The sequence below is a fragment of the Rattus rattus genome, chromosome 8 (genome assembly GCF_011064425.1).
Source record: "Rattus rattus isolate New Zealand chromosome 8, Rrattus_CSIRO_v1, whole genome shotgun sequence".
Classification (NCBI taxonomy): domain Eukaryota; kingdom Metazoa; phylum Chordata; class Mammalia; order Rodentia; family Muridae; genus Rattus; species Rattus rattus.
Genome location: NC_046161.1, coordinates 76,262,685 through 76,280,495, shown reverse-complemented (window position 1 = coordinate 76,280,495; position 17,811 = coordinate 76,262,685). Strand labels below are relative to the sequence as shown.

Genomic DNA, 17,811 nt, shown 5'->3' with positions numbered 1-17,811 from the left:
CTAGCAGTCTTTCTCAGAAACCTTCACACTAACCCTCCACCATGTTTCCCCCATCAGGTTGATAGTCTTTTTTTCTCTGTTATGGTTACATATGTATATAGATGTGTTTATATATATTCACAAATATATAAGTTTAACTGGCTGAGTCTGGTTTGTTTGTTTGTAAGGGCTCAGGGCTGACCGCTCTGCACTGGGTATCAAACAAGGCCTCAGCCCTGGGGCAGGCTAATTCTCCCTCTCCAAGCAGGCATTAGTTGCCATTAGTCCTTTATCTAGGAGTGCGACCCCATTAATTCTCTCTCTTCTATGTTAATATGTCCACTGGTAGTGCCATTTTCAGGTCTTGCTTATGCAGCCATTTCTAGGAGAGAAGAGATATTTTTCGTAACGGATGTGTTGGTTAAAAAAAAAAAAACTCCAAAAATAATCCTAGAAGATGGTATAATTTCATATACATTGTAGAAAGAATTAACAAGGATAATTTTTCTAGTACTAATGGCATCTGAAAATGATAATTACCTTATAAAACAGAATGAAACATAATTAACAAAGGAAAGAGAATTACATTATATTTTCTTTAAATTGCACAGGAAAGTACAAAATGTGTTCTCATTAAGCTTGTCTGTTGCAATTTTAATAACAGAAATGAAGTAAATTGTGTAATGAAAAAATTCAACCCAGTGCTTTTAGTAAGTATAAAGTGTATTTATTATAGAATATTACAATTTATAAAACCATCCCTGATGACTTAGTAATATACAATTTTACTAAATTTTAACAATCATAGGAACAACAATGTTTTTAATCAACAGAAAAATTGTTTTAAAAAGGGACATTTTAAAGAACTAATTAATACTTTGCAAATAACTTTACAAACATGTTGATTAAGTAAAATTAAAAGCCACTGGTTTTCAAAGCCTCTTCTTTTCCTACAAAGCAATCCTTCAAGAGAAAAATGACTTTAGGATAGCTACATAATAAATTTTATTTTTTACCATTTACTTAAACCTTGAATTTAAGTGTGTTAAAGGATAGAAGTTTAAGCTTTATTTCATTACAATTTGTAATGAAATTTATATCAGATGGAAATCATTGGCAATTTATTGTGTTTTATGAGACAGGCCATGTTAGAGAATAGAGCTAGACTATTGAGTGAAATAAGATATAATACATGAACATAAGGGGGCATTGTCAACCGGAATTGCCTGATTATAATACAGAACAGTGACTCATTATCTCTGATACAGAAGACTTATCACTAAATTGAATTAATGATTAGTTGGTTAATCAATTTAAAATATTCACTTAAAAACATTTTTTGAAAAACACTGAAGCACACCATTTTCTGATATATGATCATCTGCTAAGGCAATGACTCAGTCTTAACAGTTTCCATCTCTGGTGAGTTCAAGAGAACGCCCAGTCTCCATAAGTAAAATGTAAGTAAAGGAAACGCATCTGAAAGTCTGAGGATGGTTTCATCATGCTTTTGAAGAAATTTCTGAATTTCCGGGCTGCTGGGGTCGATGTGTGGAATGGGATCTCCCTGGGTATCCTGTTGAAGAAGTTGTTCCAGGATCCAAAACAGGGAGAAAATATTTTCATATCGTGTCACATCATAATTGCTTTGATCCTAAGAAGAAACAATAAAATTCTTAAAACACTGTGTGGCTCAGATCAGAAAGTGTGTATATAGCAGTATATTGTCAGACATAACAAAAGTTTTTGATTTGGTTAATGCCTCTCCCTCCCTGCCCCTTTGACTGGTGGGATAGGGAGACAACATGATTGGTGGAGAGGGAAAAAAGAAACAAATATTTAAGATTTTTAAAACGTGATGAATATTTTTATGACTTATATAGTGCTTCAAATCATTTTCTACCATTGTTTGATACAGAAGTTGATTATTCCTCAAACTCTATTTCAAATGTCTTAAATTCAAGTATGTTTTGGATCAGAATGTAAAAGTGTAAACGGAAATTCCCATTTGTGACCTCATATGATATATGGTAGTCATAGTAGGGGTAGATGGATATGTATGTGAAATTATTACAGGCTGTGTACATAAAGTATCTATAACATAAAGCAATTCCATGGTAAACACTGTATCCCATTTCCAAATTGTCCTATTAAGTACATATAACTGTCTAAAGAGTAAAAATTCTAAATTACAAAATACTTCTGGTCCGAAGCATTTGAATTAGAAATACTGCCTGTCATTATTTATTTGAATGTAATTACTTATTAGAAAACATCTCAAGTGCTCAGTAACAGTTTTACACATAACAGAGTAGTGTCGAATTCAATATTGTGTCTACGAATCTCAATATATAACACTCCTGCCAAAGATCATAGAATAATTTTTCTGGTTAGAAGTTTAGGGACATGTAAAAAAAAAAAGGTAGACTAAAGATATTAGGAAACTAGATCTCTTCTAATTTGGAACCTACACAAGTCACAGAGTACTACTAGATTGTAGAGAATTGCACACATGGACAAAAGTGTGGGGAGCGGGTGTGGCGGCAGTCCCAAGATGGCGCCCGGGACTGCAGCTAAGTCTCATGACTAGCACCTGACTTCCTCACACACCTGAAACTAGCCACGTCCACTGTGAGAGCTGCGCAGGCGCACCATGACGCAAGATCAGGCCATGTGACGTGGACCTATGAACTGAGATTACGCAGTCTGGATTGAGGAGGCGGGGTTGAGGGAGGATATAAGGGAGTGTGCTTGGGGGTAGGACATTGCTCCTTGCATGCAGAAAGAAAGGTTCCTGAATAAACCGCTTGAGAAGAACATCATGGTGTCACTCCTTTCTGCTGGACGGGGACGGAGACGACACAAAAGTACAGATGTAGCCTTGTAGGCTATACATAGGCAAGGAGGAAGGCCTAAGAGGTGCAATGACAAACTCAAGAGAATAGAGGTACCAGTGTAGAAGCACAGACTTGCTTCGTTATCTCCACATTAATTAAGAAGTAAGTCAGAGGTCCTAGGAGGTAAGCTGAATGCTTATCACCATTTTACAGGCAGGACAGAGCCACAGAAGTACACTAATTAGAACTCCAAGTCTACAGATCCTGACTAGGGACTTCTTATGCAGTTTTGCTGAAGTTCATTAAAGAAAGTATTGCAATTGGGGTTAGGGGAGAAAGAACGTGTTGGAAACATTTATCAATGGTGCACGCTGCGATGACATGTAAATGGGATAAACTGTTTGCAGGGTCAGAGGTGTGTTTACTCTTCAAAACAGTAGCCCTACAAACCCAATTATATAGATGCAGACCAATGGAAATCAATGAATTCTTCAAGAAGAGTCACGTAAGGAGACCCACCCGCCTCTCTGAGATGTGGCTGGTCACCATGAGGCTTCAAGAAGGCAGCCACTATAGTTACTGCCTTTCCTAAATACAGACCTGCTGCATGCCTACCTGGGACCTATGGCTGTAATATATAGTCCTATGTGTCGCGGTAGGCCTCTGGCACAGTGCAGCAGTTTGCATTGGCCTTTCAGACCCCAGAGCCTCCACATTTCAGTGCCTACCATGTGGGCTAACACTCAGGTTCCCATTCACAGCACCGCTAATTGTGTACTGTTACCAACGCAACTGCATCCTATTACCAAAAAAATGGTCAATCACTGCCCTGACACCAAAGGCCCAGCACAGCCATGGGGCTTTGTGTTTAGGCCTCAGTTCTGTAGGTGATTCTCCATCGGATTCTCCATCGGACTGGTGCTGTAAGCACTGAGAAGTGGCCTAACAAATCCCAGGCCAAGAGGGACAGTCTCAACCATAATTTTTCTACCTGGTCAGAGGAAAAAAACTGATTGGTTTTTTTCCCTCTCATTAGCACACTCCAACATCATTCATTGCCACAGCAGACATCCAGAGCAGTGGCAGCTAAGCATCTCTGGAGTATTCCTGTTTTCTCCTCATTCACTGAGCTCTCATGTGGTGCAGACTACATAGCTGCGGTCTCCCTAGTGCTTGCCTGCCCTATTGGTAAAGAGATAGGGAAGTATAACGCCATCAGGATTAGTTTGTAAAAGCTACCAGAAAAATTGCTCTATAGCACATGCAGACATCAATGTACAATAACAAGAATTGTAACAAAAACTAAGAGGCACATTACCGCAGACATAATAATCCTTCAGCATCTGCCCCCGAAACTGATAACGTGGTTGACAAATTATTTTAAATTATTATTTATGGAAACTCAGAGATGTTTAAGAAAATAGAGAATTTAATAAAATCAAGATATAAAAATTAACAAGTTGATATAATTAAAATAAATGTAAAGAGACATTTTATTGTCAATAAAAGTAATAAAGTCAGCACCAACATTAATCATAGTGGAAAAATATGTATTATCCACAAATAAAGGGGGATGTGAGGAATAATGTAAATGGTTGATAAAGCACATGTGATTTATAGGGAGGAACAAAGAACAGATGTTTTAATTTGAGGAGTAGGAAAGGAAGAAGATACCAACAGTGGACAAAAAGATCATTTAAATCGATAATAGATGAACATTTCTCAAATCTATGGATGGATTGAAATGCCTAGCTATGGAAGGGACAAGCTATCCAGTCTCAGTCCAGGCAAAGCTGCACCACCATATATTGTAATCAAATGGTCAAAGGTGAAAGATCAAGGGAGCTTATGAGAGCATCAAGGAAAAGCACATCACACATAAGGGACGACCACTCAGCTCAACGGGAGACTCTTGGAAGAATGTTCCCAATCCAGGGGACAGATGGTGATTTATCCAGACAAGACGAGAGTACGTACGTACACACATCCCAACCAAACACACTTCACATGGCATGGCCGTACAGACATGAGAAACAGAGGAAGACTTTCATGGACAAGCAACTCTGAGAGTTACTCACCCTCAAAATTCTCTTTAAAAATTAAATACATGACGAAGGGAAATCTTCAAGCTTAAAGAGAAACAGACTGCTCAGTAGTTTAGCAACATGAAAGAATAAAAAAATACTGGTAAAATATATACAATTAATTTCTGAGTAATTATATTGCATAAACATGGCATATACATGAATTATGTATTTACTATGAAGGTTAAAAAGTTAGTTTCATTTTTTACTCAAAAAAAAATCTAAAAATATCTAAATTATGACACCAGAAGTACACAATGTGGAAAGTCAATATTTTTTATGAGATCAAAATTATTATCAGCTTAAAGTAGCTTATTTTAGCTATAGAACTCTTTTAAACTACAAAGTCAAAATATGTAATAGATACTAGAAACATAAGCGTATAATCAAAGCACAGCTCTAGAGAGAAACATGGATAACAGGGAATAAAGGAACAAAAGATAAATAAAATTCAAATCGCAGAGTTGGGCAAACATTGGCAGCTGACCCATCTACTGCATAAGTCTTGCATCGAAGGCTCAGGGGTCAGTCTGTAAGAGGGAGTGGAGATATCCTAGGAGCCAGCTACACCCATAAATTTTCACCACCATGATTTTCTAAGCCTGGGCTGGACAAGGACACCGCCAATAAACACACTAACTTGGAAGAGGAAATGCTTATGAGGCCTTAACCCTGCACACAGAAGGACAGACAGCTACGGAGTGCAGAGAGGGAGAAACCATCTTCCCTAGAAAAGGACCTAAGACGGTCAGACTCGACTTTCCCATCTCCGTATCAGTGAAACCCTAGACTTCTTCTTCAGTGTATAAATGAGATGACTAAACTTACATTATCGCTGTAGTGTGTGTGTGTGTGTGTGTGTATGTGTGTGTGTGTGTGTGTGTGTGTGTGTGTGTGTGTGATGCGTTCTGGTGTAAAAGACAGCAGTAAGTAAATGAGGAAGATGCTGTAAAGCTTAGTGTAAACTGAATACACTGAATGGCACTTCCCCCTTCTCCTCTCAGCATTGTTCTCATAGGGAAATACGGACACAGGGCTTAGAGGGAAAATGGTCATCTGCTAAGCCAGAGGATGAATGGCACCCATGCATTTAAGTGTCAGACTCTTGAGGTCACTGTGCAGCCAGACACCTTGAACGCTCAGGGATATGTGAACGGTCTGTAGTATGGGGCTTCCTCTAGCCCGCCTGCATCTATTACAACTTACTTTTACTGAGTTTCCATTGCCTTGAAAGGTAGACCATCCCTTTCCATACTGTGTGGAAAAGAGAGAGAGCCAAAGGATCATATAGAAAGCCAGAGTGTTTGGCAACAGTAAAAAAACCAAACAAACAAATAAGAGAGAAGGAAAAAGGAAAGATAATATAAACTTGAGGTTTAGTGTATAGCTTGGATGTTTGTGTTTAACTGCAAAACGCAGAAACACAGTAGCTCATTAACAACGTGATAGTTCAGGTTTGCACCAGGGGCACACAGCGGCGGGCGCAGCCTGGCCAGCCGAGAAACAAGCAGCCTGCCACAGAAAGTATTAAGACACACCACATTTTCTTACTCCTCCAAAAGTGGGAGATGTGGGGGGAAATTGGGATGTTGCAGAGAGGAAAATGAAGTCAAAGACTATGGCCGCAAAATCTAAATGTTAAATTAAATGTTCACTGAATATAATATATCATTAGCTTGGTATTCCATGCGCCAGGTTTTGTTGGACAGAAGAAAAAGTAAGATACAACTAAAATTAGTCTTCTCCTCAGAGAAGGAACTCAACACAACATTTTAAGATAAAGGTCAGTTGTCACCGTGATAATTAAGTGGGAAAGTTGCCCCTGACCTTTAGTGAGTTATCCATTTTATTTAGTAGACAGCAAAGACAGCAAAGTAGATTTCACACAAAGATTTCTGGGGAAGAAGTTAACGCTGTGAGCTGTTTTCTCAGGGGCTGGCAGTTTCTGGGGCACCAAAGAAGCAATGGAGGAACTGGCATAATCGCAGGCAGAAGCAAGGCCTGGCAAAGACAGCACAGGACCACACCCGCAGTCATGCAAGGCTCAGAGCAGCACGGTGGACCTATGCGTCCATATGGCCAATAGCTTGTATTTTCAGTGAAGCACTCACTTACACTGTGCCTCTTTCAGAGGTTGCACAACAGACTGTCCCTCTCCCCACACCCCAGATGTTAGGCCTATGTTGAGGGCACACAAAGTTCCAGCCAGAACAGAGAGTAGATAATTCCGTTAGATTTTCTACTGAGGTGTGAGCTGTGGCACAATGCTGCTATAGACTGGCATCATTCTTTAATCAAAAGCCCTGGCGGAGGAGACTACAAAGGGCAGACACAGTGGGTACAAATTCACTGCGCCTCTAATCTATAGCAGCATGTTTGCCTGTCTAAAATGTGGAATCCTGGAGATCCCTTCTAGAGAATTTTGTTTGATCCATGAGCCACCTTAGGTGAAGATTTCTGTATTATTAAAACCGGTACTTGATATTTTAGTATTTTACCTTGCTTCTGTGGGAAAGAGTTCAACGAGTATGCAAAGTTATATTTACATGAAAGTATTCATCAAAGGAATATACACAATAGAAAAACATTTTTAAAAAACCTGTTCTTCATTAGGAGATGTACTTTAAAATGATATCTGCATTAACCAACTGTATCAACTCTTAAATCTGTTCTTAGAGGCTAAGTTCATATGGCAGTAACAAAAGGAGCCGCCATTATTCAGGAAGGCAATTTGTACAAATGTGCTCTGAGGGTGAGAGTGATAGTTATTATCTGAAAACTGTATGGATAAGGCTCACCATGGGCATGCACAGGGAGAAGGTCCTTTCCTGTGAAGCCGTCTGAGAAAACAAAATGCTGCTCTCAAGATGTACATGAAAGGAAATTGTCAATTAACACACATCCCACACTGAATTTACTAGGAAATAACATTAAGTTGTTAAAAGGATTAAAATACATCAAACATTTAAATAATACCGATGATGTATGACTGTTCTGTTGTGATCTATTATGCTATCTTAACTATTATTTTAGAAAAAGGAAAACAAAAATAGGGTCCCCTTTTTGACATTAGAGGGAAGCTGGGATTTTTGGAGAATGAAGCCTATGTTGATCACTAAATTATCTTCAGGATTCTACTAACTGTCTGCCTGGAGAAATGCAAAGCCACATGAATGCCTTGTTACCTATAGTCTCCTATTAATAAAGTCTTTCGCATACAGCAGTGCAACAATGATTCTTTCCCCTTTCTGCACACAGAAATGTGTGCACTAAGGGCTCTAAATGTGGGTTGATACTAGAAGGGCCAAGGAAAGTGTAATTTGAGTATCAACACACATGTAAAATGCTCTTTAATCTTCTCTACCTTCAATCCTCTAATCCTTGAAAAACTAGCTTCTTTTTAACTAAAAGAAATTATTCTGTAGTCATTTAAGATGAAATGTGGACACTCCAAATCTATTCTAGGCCTTCGTCAGTAAATATCAGATTTGTGTATGTAACCCAATAGCATCATGGATCCATGCAAAGTACTTTAAAGATTTAATGTTTTCAATTTCCCTTGGAGAAATATCTTGTGGCTTGATTTCCACTTATAACTTCGTTGGTTAGTATATCAAGCAGGTTGGCAAATATGATGGATAGATGATATCAACATTAATTCTCAGATTCCACACTAAAGATTGGAGAGTTCCTAATAAATGTAAATTGCATTTCTGTGTTCTAAATCAACTTTATTTGGGTTTAGCCTGCATCCCTATTGCTTCTTAGGGTCTGAGATATTACTTTTGCAGCTATAAACTCTAGCCATACAGGCTTCTTTCTCTTATTTTCAGAAGTCTAAGGCTGGTCATACATTCCAAATACATGTTGTTTAATCATTTTTGTCTTGCTTCACAAATCTCAACAAAACAATAGAAAACAGGTGATTAAATTACCAATAAAAAGGCCACAGAACAAGAACAGGACAGAGGGACTGGAACAAATGTAGTAAGTCTCTACGTCCTAAAATTTGAGTGGGGGTGCTTGGAATCTTAAAGTTTACACATTGTAAACCCTGATTTTGCACCCTTTTATCCTAATGCAGTACTTCATACCCTAGCAAGCTTATCCCAAGGTGCGATAATAAACAGAACAGGGTTTCTGCCTAAGAATATTTCACTCTACCAAAAAGTATTTCTAGCATGGGTTGAATATTCCAAAAAGCAGCAGGTTTGGGGCAAGGTGTATTTAAGATTTCAGCTTTCTATTTCTTCCAGACTGTACAATGTTTGCAATATATAAAGCACCATTAATTGAGGATGAGACCCAATTCTGAACATGAAATAAGAGTTACATGTTCTCTCTTTAGACAATGTTTGGCATTAATTCTGCATAGTATGCCTTCATTTTTGCTGCAACTTGTGAAGGCAGGTATGGAATTTGCCACTACAGCATCATGCTGTGACCAGAAATTTTCTGATTAGGGAGGATATTGGAATTTGGATTTAGACATGTTCAGCATATACATACATAGCAGTGAGGCAGGCAAAGAGCACAGCAAATGCCGTAGGAGTTACATAGGAACTCCAAAGGAGGAACAACAGTAGCTTAAATAAACGATGCTGAGAAAACTGATTGTCCATAGGCAGAAGAATGAAATTTGACCCATATCTATCATCTAACACAAACATTATATCTTAGTGGATCAAAAGCCTCATTTTGAAACCAGAAGCATTAAAACTGATTGCAAAAAACATATGCAGAGCCCTACCTATGATATTGATGTAGAAAAGTACTTTCTGAACAGGACTTCATTTGCCTAGGGATTAAAGCTAGCCAGTAATAACTGGAGCCTCACAAAACTAAAAGCCTTCTGTAAACCTAAGGAAAGAATCAATCAAGTGAAGAAAAAGTAATTGGGAAGCAATCTTTGCTAGCTATGTATCTGATAGAGGATTGATAGCCAGAATATACAAAAACTCAAAAATGGAGTCAAGGAAACAAATGACCCAATAAAATTAATGGGTGAAGGGTAGAGAATACAAGAAGAGGGTTGAATGAAAATGGCTAGGACAAAATACAAAATGTGTTCATTATCCTTAGGAATAATGGAGGTGCTAGGAGCCATCAAGGAGAAGTTACAAACTAGCAGGTAATCTTCCTGATTTGGCTCTGCCATGAACTATAAAGTTAATGACAGATTCACTTCTCTAGGCAAGGCCAAGAAGATAACATTTTAGGAAAAGATTTCTGCTATTAATATGCTTTTCATATATATATATGAACTTCATTAATAACTTAGTCACAAAAATTGTGGTTTTTAACTTCTAATGAACCTGTTGAGCTTGTGACAGATAATGAATGTTTAGCCAGACAATTACTCTTAATAGATTTGCATGTAAACATTTTCTGCTGTAAACTTCTTATATAATTTATGATTTGAATTTATGTGGTGACTTTTTACCATGTAGTCATGCATTGTGAAAGATGTGTAATGCTGAGGACAAAGAGAGGAAACTGAACTTTTAAGAGAAGAATCTTTTAAAAAGAACTTTTTGAGAACTCTCTTAGAAATCTTTTAGAGAGAACTTAGAAGTAAAAGTATTGGGAATGATGGCATTGGGAAACCACAGCATTTGGAGTAAGGGAATTGAGGAAAAAGGTATTATTGTGACATCAGAGCAGGAGGAAAGAGCAAGATTAGAAGAAGAGAGCAGGTAGAAACTTTTTGGAGAACTGAGTAACAAGAATAAAGGCTAAAATCATTTTTTAAATACCCATTTTCTTCCTGCAACTTCAATTAGCAGGCTGGGAGTTAAAGCTCAGCAGTTCCTGCAGAGTTAGAACAAAGACTACTTTACATAATCCCCTGCTGTTACTGCGAGGTCCTAAACACCAAGACTGCAGGCCTCAGAGGAACTTGGACTGGCAGGTCAGCTACTGCAGCAAAGTGACTTAGACTTAAGATAGGTAAACATTTTATTATTAAAGAGCAACCCTAAAGATCTCTCAAGATCAAGTCCTGTCCCCTCTGACACTCTTCCTCCTCTGCTACCTCAAGAGACAACCAAGAAGAAAGATAGCTGGGGCTGGCCCCTGGCATGGAGGTACAAGTTAAAACTACTCTGAGATTTTTATCTCAATCCAGTCAGAATGGCTAAGATCAACAAAACAAGTAATGAATGCTGGCAACGCTGCTGAGAAAGAGGAACTCTCATTCACTGTTGGTGAGATTACAGATTGGAGAAACCACTTTGGAGACCAGTATGCAGAATCCCAAGAGAACTCAAAATAAATTTACTCTGTGACCCAGCTAGACCACTTCAAAGGACTAGACATTAACCTCCATAGATAACTTGGTCAATAGTATTTATGGATGTGCTAGTCAAAATAGCCAGGATATGGAAACAACCTAAATGTTCTTGAACAAATAAGTGGGTACTGAAACATCATACATATGTACATCTACTATTCAGTTATAAAGAAAACTGAAATCATTACATTTTCAGGTAAATGGATGGACCTAGAATGATATTTTTTTACTGAGCAAAGTAAGCCAGACCCAGAAAGACAACTGAAATACATTCTCCCTGTACCCTAGCCTAAATCTTAAGATATGAACATACAAGATGAGGTAAACACAGACACTAGGAAAGTATGAAGGGACCCTAGTCAAGGGATGTGTGAGATTAGAGGGCAATAACTCAATAAAGGTGATACACAGTGGGAAACTGGAAAAAAAGAAGGGGATTTAACTGGGGAGGAGGGAGAAAGACAGTACAGAAGGAAAAGGAGGGATAAAGGAGAAATAACCAAGGTTGTTTGATAAAGCCATAAGGAATCATATCACTTTATATTTACCTAAAATTATACACATATGTTTATACATGTATATACATATGTATGTATAATTCTCGGATAAATACACAAGTGAACCCACAAAGACATGCACGCGCGCACGCGCGCGCACACACACACACACACACACACACACACAGACACAGACACACATACAAGCAATCAAATGGTTCTTCCAGCTGCAATACCTATGAATGACAATAAATGGCCATCATGATAACAAGACTCTATAAAGATGCAATAAATGACAATCACATGCGGGTAATAACCAATATCTGTCTAATTGGATTTACAGCCTAGTCAATGAAAGAAAAATATGCCTGGCACTGAAAATTCTAGGAGTTTCCTAGGTCCAGTAAGGTCAGGAAAAATAGAAAATAATCTACCTCTGAAACTCTGCTATATCAGTGTGATTCTTGACTACATTCTACAGTTTATCTTTGTAACCACATGTATCTGTACCTACTGCGTTTCCTTATAGCAAATGGAAAATATCACAGAAAACCACAACTGGACACAATTCAGAAATCAACAAATCACGGGGAGCCCAGCCCTGATGGATGGATGCACTTATATCACAGCTCCTGCATCAGTGGCTCAGGGAACATCACAGAAGAGTGGAAGGGAAGAATTTAAGAGTTAAGAATATGAGGAAGTTTGTGGTGAAACAATATGTCCAAGAATGGCTGAATAAACTGGGCTAGAACAACAGCAAGATCAGTGTACATGTTAACATGAAGGGGGACATGGGGGGCATGTTTATATGGAGGGGGACATGGGGAACATGTTAATATGGAGGGGGACATGGGGGGTCATGTTAACATGTAGGGGGACATGGGGGACATGTTTATATGGAGGGGGTCATATTAATATGGAGGGGGACATGGGGGTCACGTTAACAAGGAAAGGGACATGAAGACATGTTAATATGGAGGGGGTAAAATTCCTGCAGACCCATCTCTAAACAAAGAATTCAAGGCAACTGTTGACTGCCAGGAGAGAAGAGAATTGGCCTCTTCCAGAAATGAGCCCCTTAATTATTGTTTAGTGCAAAATTGTCACCCTTGCAATCATATATTCGTAAACAACAAAAATGGACTCAGATGGTTGTATTTATAGATCTGTGGAAACACTTAAATACATGTTTATGTATGTAACAAAAATAACTATAAAGAAAAAGAGGGGCATAGGAAGGGATGAAGTGAGGGAAGGGAGGGTAAAATGTTGTAATTCTATTTCAATTAACAAGATCCTGCAAAAAGGAATCAATAAAGAGATGGGCAAAGATTCCTTCAAATATACTCAACCATGTGATATCACTTAAAAGCATTTAAAGTGCTTTGTTATCTTTTATTACATAATGTTATTAAAGATGTATCATTTAGTCATTACATAATTGCTTCTTTCTTATCTTTAGTCTGAAATTCCTTACTTTTTTTTTTAGAATCTAAATGTTCTGCTAAGGTGACAAAGTGACATATTCTTTATTCAAATACATACTCAGATACATTCCTTGAATTTACTAAAACAGTGACATTAAATAAACAATACAATGACAAACCTTCAGATACTTCCAGAATGTTCTTTTTATGAAGCAGATATCAGTGCTTAGTTTACCCCTAAGCTTTTACTTTTTCTAATGTCACTCATCATATTTCATATGTACAGAACTGTGTGCTACAGGAACCACTTACTGAGGATGAAATGCTACTCATCTCTCATCTCCATATCTACCTTCCAAGTGTTAATCATCTAGGATCTGTAGGTACAGACAGTGCAACAACCTGAGGACACCAAGCTTGACTCCTCTGTGTTCTATGGCTCCCTGCATAGGTGGTCTCTGTGTCTCTACCTACTCTTAACCCTATAAAAAGTTTGTTTTGAGGGTAACAGGGTGGAGAAGGACTTGCTGCTCCAAGAAAATAACTGAAGTGAGAAGTGACAGCAGAGAAGAAGGTGGGAAACATTATAAGGCAGACATGTGCACTTCTGGGCGTGTTAGAAATAAGAATGGATGTTGGCATAGTTAGATGTGCTTCCGCAGAGGTAAACCTAACGGCACACAATTGGAAAACAGGTAGTGAGTCTAGGAAATGTGTAAATGGTAGAGATGGAGTTCAATTACGTAGTTGATGAGTCAATCAATCATTATCCAATAAAAGAACCATTAAAACTCTGGACAGCTGAGCTTGCTTGAACCTCCTGGCTGGTGAGCAAACCAATACACTAAGAGGCTGTAGCTACTGGGAGAAGCTATGTAAACACTGAGCTGATCCCTCCAGGAAGTCACCTCATACATCTCTTAAGGTGGCTGATCCTGATTCTGATATAAGTTCTTTGTAATAAAAATGAGGCAAAAAAGCAACACACTCATGCACACATGCACATACACACACACGCACGCACACACACACACGCGCGCGCACACACACACACACACATACACACACACACACACACATAAATAAAAACAAAAACCGCACACTTTATTTACTTCTAGGCCCCTGTAGCAATTGGCTGAGCTAAATGGAAACTGTGGAGACTCCCTCACATTTACATCTATTTGGTCAAAATGCAGAGCCCCTGGAGGCCAGTAAAAGTCCAAACTGTCTTCTGGAATGGAAATAGTCTTACCAGACACTGCCTTTGACCTCTGACACGTGTGTTGACTCCAGGTGGTTGACATCAGCACTACACTGAATTGAATTGAATTTTATTACACCCATGTGCCTTGAGATTGGGTTAAAAATTTTTTTTTCCAGAGCTGGGGACCGAACCCAGGGCCTTGCGCTTGCTAGGCAAGCGCTCTACCACTGAGCTAAATCCTCAACCCCTGGGTTAAATTTTTGAAGGTATGCAAATAACCTGAAGTTCCAGGCTATAAAATTTCACAAACCTTTCTGCTCATATTTCCAATTTTAATGGTCTCACATGTGCTATTTAATTAGGTGACCTCTTTCCATTTGAAAACTTTTCATTTCTTTTAGCTCAAAATCTTCCAAGTAGAGAAGTTGGAATAGTCACTGCAAAAAGCAGACAGAGGCTGGTAAGAAAGACAGGGAGGGGCAGGGAGGACAGGTGGAGGGAGGGGCAGGGAAAGGCAGGACAGAGGAGGAGCATGGGGCAGCAGGGAGAGGCAGGCACTCTGGTCTGAGGCGGACAAACCTGCTGTACACATTCAAAACTCTGCAGAGGCAAGGTTGTCATCTGAGAAAACGCCAGGAGCTATGAGACTGAATTCACAGCTTTTACAATTTTGATCCAGGCAGTTCTTAAAGCTACTAAATGAGTCTGACTTTAGAAGTCATCTAAAAGAAAAGTTCTACTTCCTTTTGCAACAATTTTATACAATTTTTGAAAGTGCACTTTACTCTGAGTATGTTTCAATAAGCAGCTGACCTGAGAGGTTCTTGCAGAAAAAGAGCTGTCTGGGTAAAGCAGAAAACAGTAAAAAAAAAAAAAAAAAAAAAAAAAAAAAATGTCTCCCTTGAAGACACATGATTCAAACTGAAACCTTGACCTGCTTTCAGCAGATTAGTTTAAGACATTCTGAACACAGAATAATTAAAAAATCTCCTTTATGTGATATCACTAAACATACTTAGTCTAAAGAAGTACACCATTACGGTAACTGCAGTTTTAATCTTAATTAAAACCCATATACAATCTGTCCAAATTTTTACATATAAAACCTAATAGATTTTTTTTATTTTGCTTTAGAGCTGACAAACCACTAATAAAGTGAGTACATTCTAAGCAAAACTCTTGCCCGGTTTTCTGACATTGTTTTGCTTAAAACTACTATGAGGAGGTCTGCCACATTTCCCAGTGTGGTCAGGAGACTTTCCCATCCCTCCAGACACTGTCTATTTCTGAAGTGCTGTGTGGAGGATGCTTGGTATCTTTGTGCATAACTAGTATCAGTCAAGAGGTCAAGAATGTGCCGCCAAGCTCCTTGCAGATACTTACAGGGTAAGCAAGAAAATGACTGACATGCTCAGCACAAGTCAGTGGAAAAACAACACATTCTCCTTCATTCTCTGCCAAATTATGCAATTAAAACCACACAATTTTATGTGAAATAGTACCAATGCCAAAGTCACATAAATGATTTTTTTTTCAGATGCAAGCAATACAACTGACAGAAATTCTTTTTTCCATCCCAGGGCGTACTCTCCAGTAGCCTAAGCAGGGAGTGAGCAGCTGTGTAACCAACCCATCTCTCCAATCGTGTTAAGTGGTACAACGGAGGAATCCGGTTTTCAGAGAGTGCTTTGCTTCCTTTCCTTCAGTGGTGTTTCTAGTTTTTATCAAGAGTGACGTCTGTCTCATTCTAAAGCCCCGCTTCATAACCAGACAGCTTATGTGGGATGGACCCTATGTAGACCTAACGGTCTCTACTCTGCGCATGCTCCAGGTCCTCATGGAAACAAGTGTAAGTTCTGAGAATGGAAGCTGGAGCCCGACCCCTAAGAGGTGTAGTTTGAGAGCAATTGCCAGCTAATGGCATGCAATTCTCACAAGGTTTCAAACGCTTCCCACTGTCAGTAGATGAATATATGTGGTTATGTCATCATACTGTCAAAAGCATACATTTTAATATGCCTCTCACCAGGGTGCAGGTTAGTACTGTCTGTTTGCCTTAAATGTGCAAATCCAAATTCAATTTCAGGTACTGCAAACATAACAAAACAAAATGTACCCAGCCTCAGACCGTTGATATATCATGTTAGGTCATATCAGATTTGACTCAGTAAAACAGTGCTTTCATATATGTGGCATGAGTGTGTGTGTGTGTGTGTGTGTGTGTGTACGTGTGTAAATAAGATTCACTTTCTTAACTGGTTCATTAGACTAAAAACAAATGAAACAGCAAAAGATAAAGTCCCAAAGAATTACTTGTATAGCATTTAATATTGAGATATCTAGTACAAAATAAAGTCGTTTATTTATAATTTAGATTTAAAAAACACTGTTTTAAACCCAGATTGATAATGACGGCTCTTAATTTTATGAAACTAACTTTTAAAATAGTTATTATCTCCAGTTGAAATGTCTCCCTGATTTCTGTATATTTTGAAATTTATTAAGACTTATAAGGTCACCTTTTAACGATGGTCCATTTTAGTTAAAACATATTTAGACATGTTGGTTGGATTTCAACCCTAGACAAAAGAACTACAAGTAACAGAGAAACACTGAGAGTCAGAGAAATAGTTTTCCTCACAGAAGGTGTAACAATGGTTATCTAATACTAAATGGACAACCCTGAAAATATGTGCGTACAAACAGCAGTACATAGATCAAGAAGGTGGCATTTTTATATTTAGGAACACAGACACATTAACACATGTGCGTGCGTGCGCGTGCGCACACACACACACACACACACACACAGAGACAGAGAGACAGAGAGAGACAGAGAGACCTATAGTAACCACAATTAATGAAAGAGGCCATAATTTTTAATGAAAGCAGGAAACTAGGTAAAAATGTGTTGGAGGAGGAAAGGGAAAGGAGAAAATGATAGTATATTAAAAATTATAAAACTATATAAAACAACTTCAAATCATTTTGGTTTTTATCAGCCAATGTCTTATAAGTAGTTCAGTTTTAAGACTTCTCACATTGAAATACTGATGATATATATATATATATATATATATATATATAAAATCTGTTTTATTTACCAGCTAAATGCTATCACATCTTCAGATCAAAGGTTATTTATAAGTTCATATTCATTTTACATTTTTGTAAACAGTGAAATACATTATAGAGAAACCCAAGAGGAACACATTTTACCAAGAGACACAACAGCACCTTTGCGGACAATCAGTGTCTGGATCAACAAAATAAAATCTTTGAAATGCTGCGGTTACTGTGAATTCACTGCTAGATGCATTTTATCACTAATCTGTTGTGCTGTGTTTTAAACATTAAAGGCCGGACACTGTCAGCTCCTCTATCACCTGTAACTTGTTGCGGCTGCGTCACTTAGTTCTGGTGTGAAGTAGTGCATTTTCAGGATGGTCCTGAGAGGGATGATCTCTCCCAAGCTGTGCTCTTGTTCC

General features: G+C 38.3%; 1 protein-coding gene across 1 annotated transcript in view; it reads right to left on the bottom strand.

Annotated features, from left to right (window-relative positions):
* Positions 1-684: 684 nt before the first annotated feature.
* Mei4 (meiotic double-stranded break formation protein 4) overlaps positions 685-17,811 on the bottom strand; it is a 167,841-nt gene continuing 150,714 nt past the window's right edge. Inside the window, exon 5 of the mRNA XM_032910002.1 lies at positions 685-1,633. Coding sequence (XP_032765893.1) covers positions 1,364-1,633 — 270 coding nt within the window. The 3' untranslated portion in view covers positions 685-1,363. The remainder of the gene's footprint in view (positions 1,634-17,811) is intronic.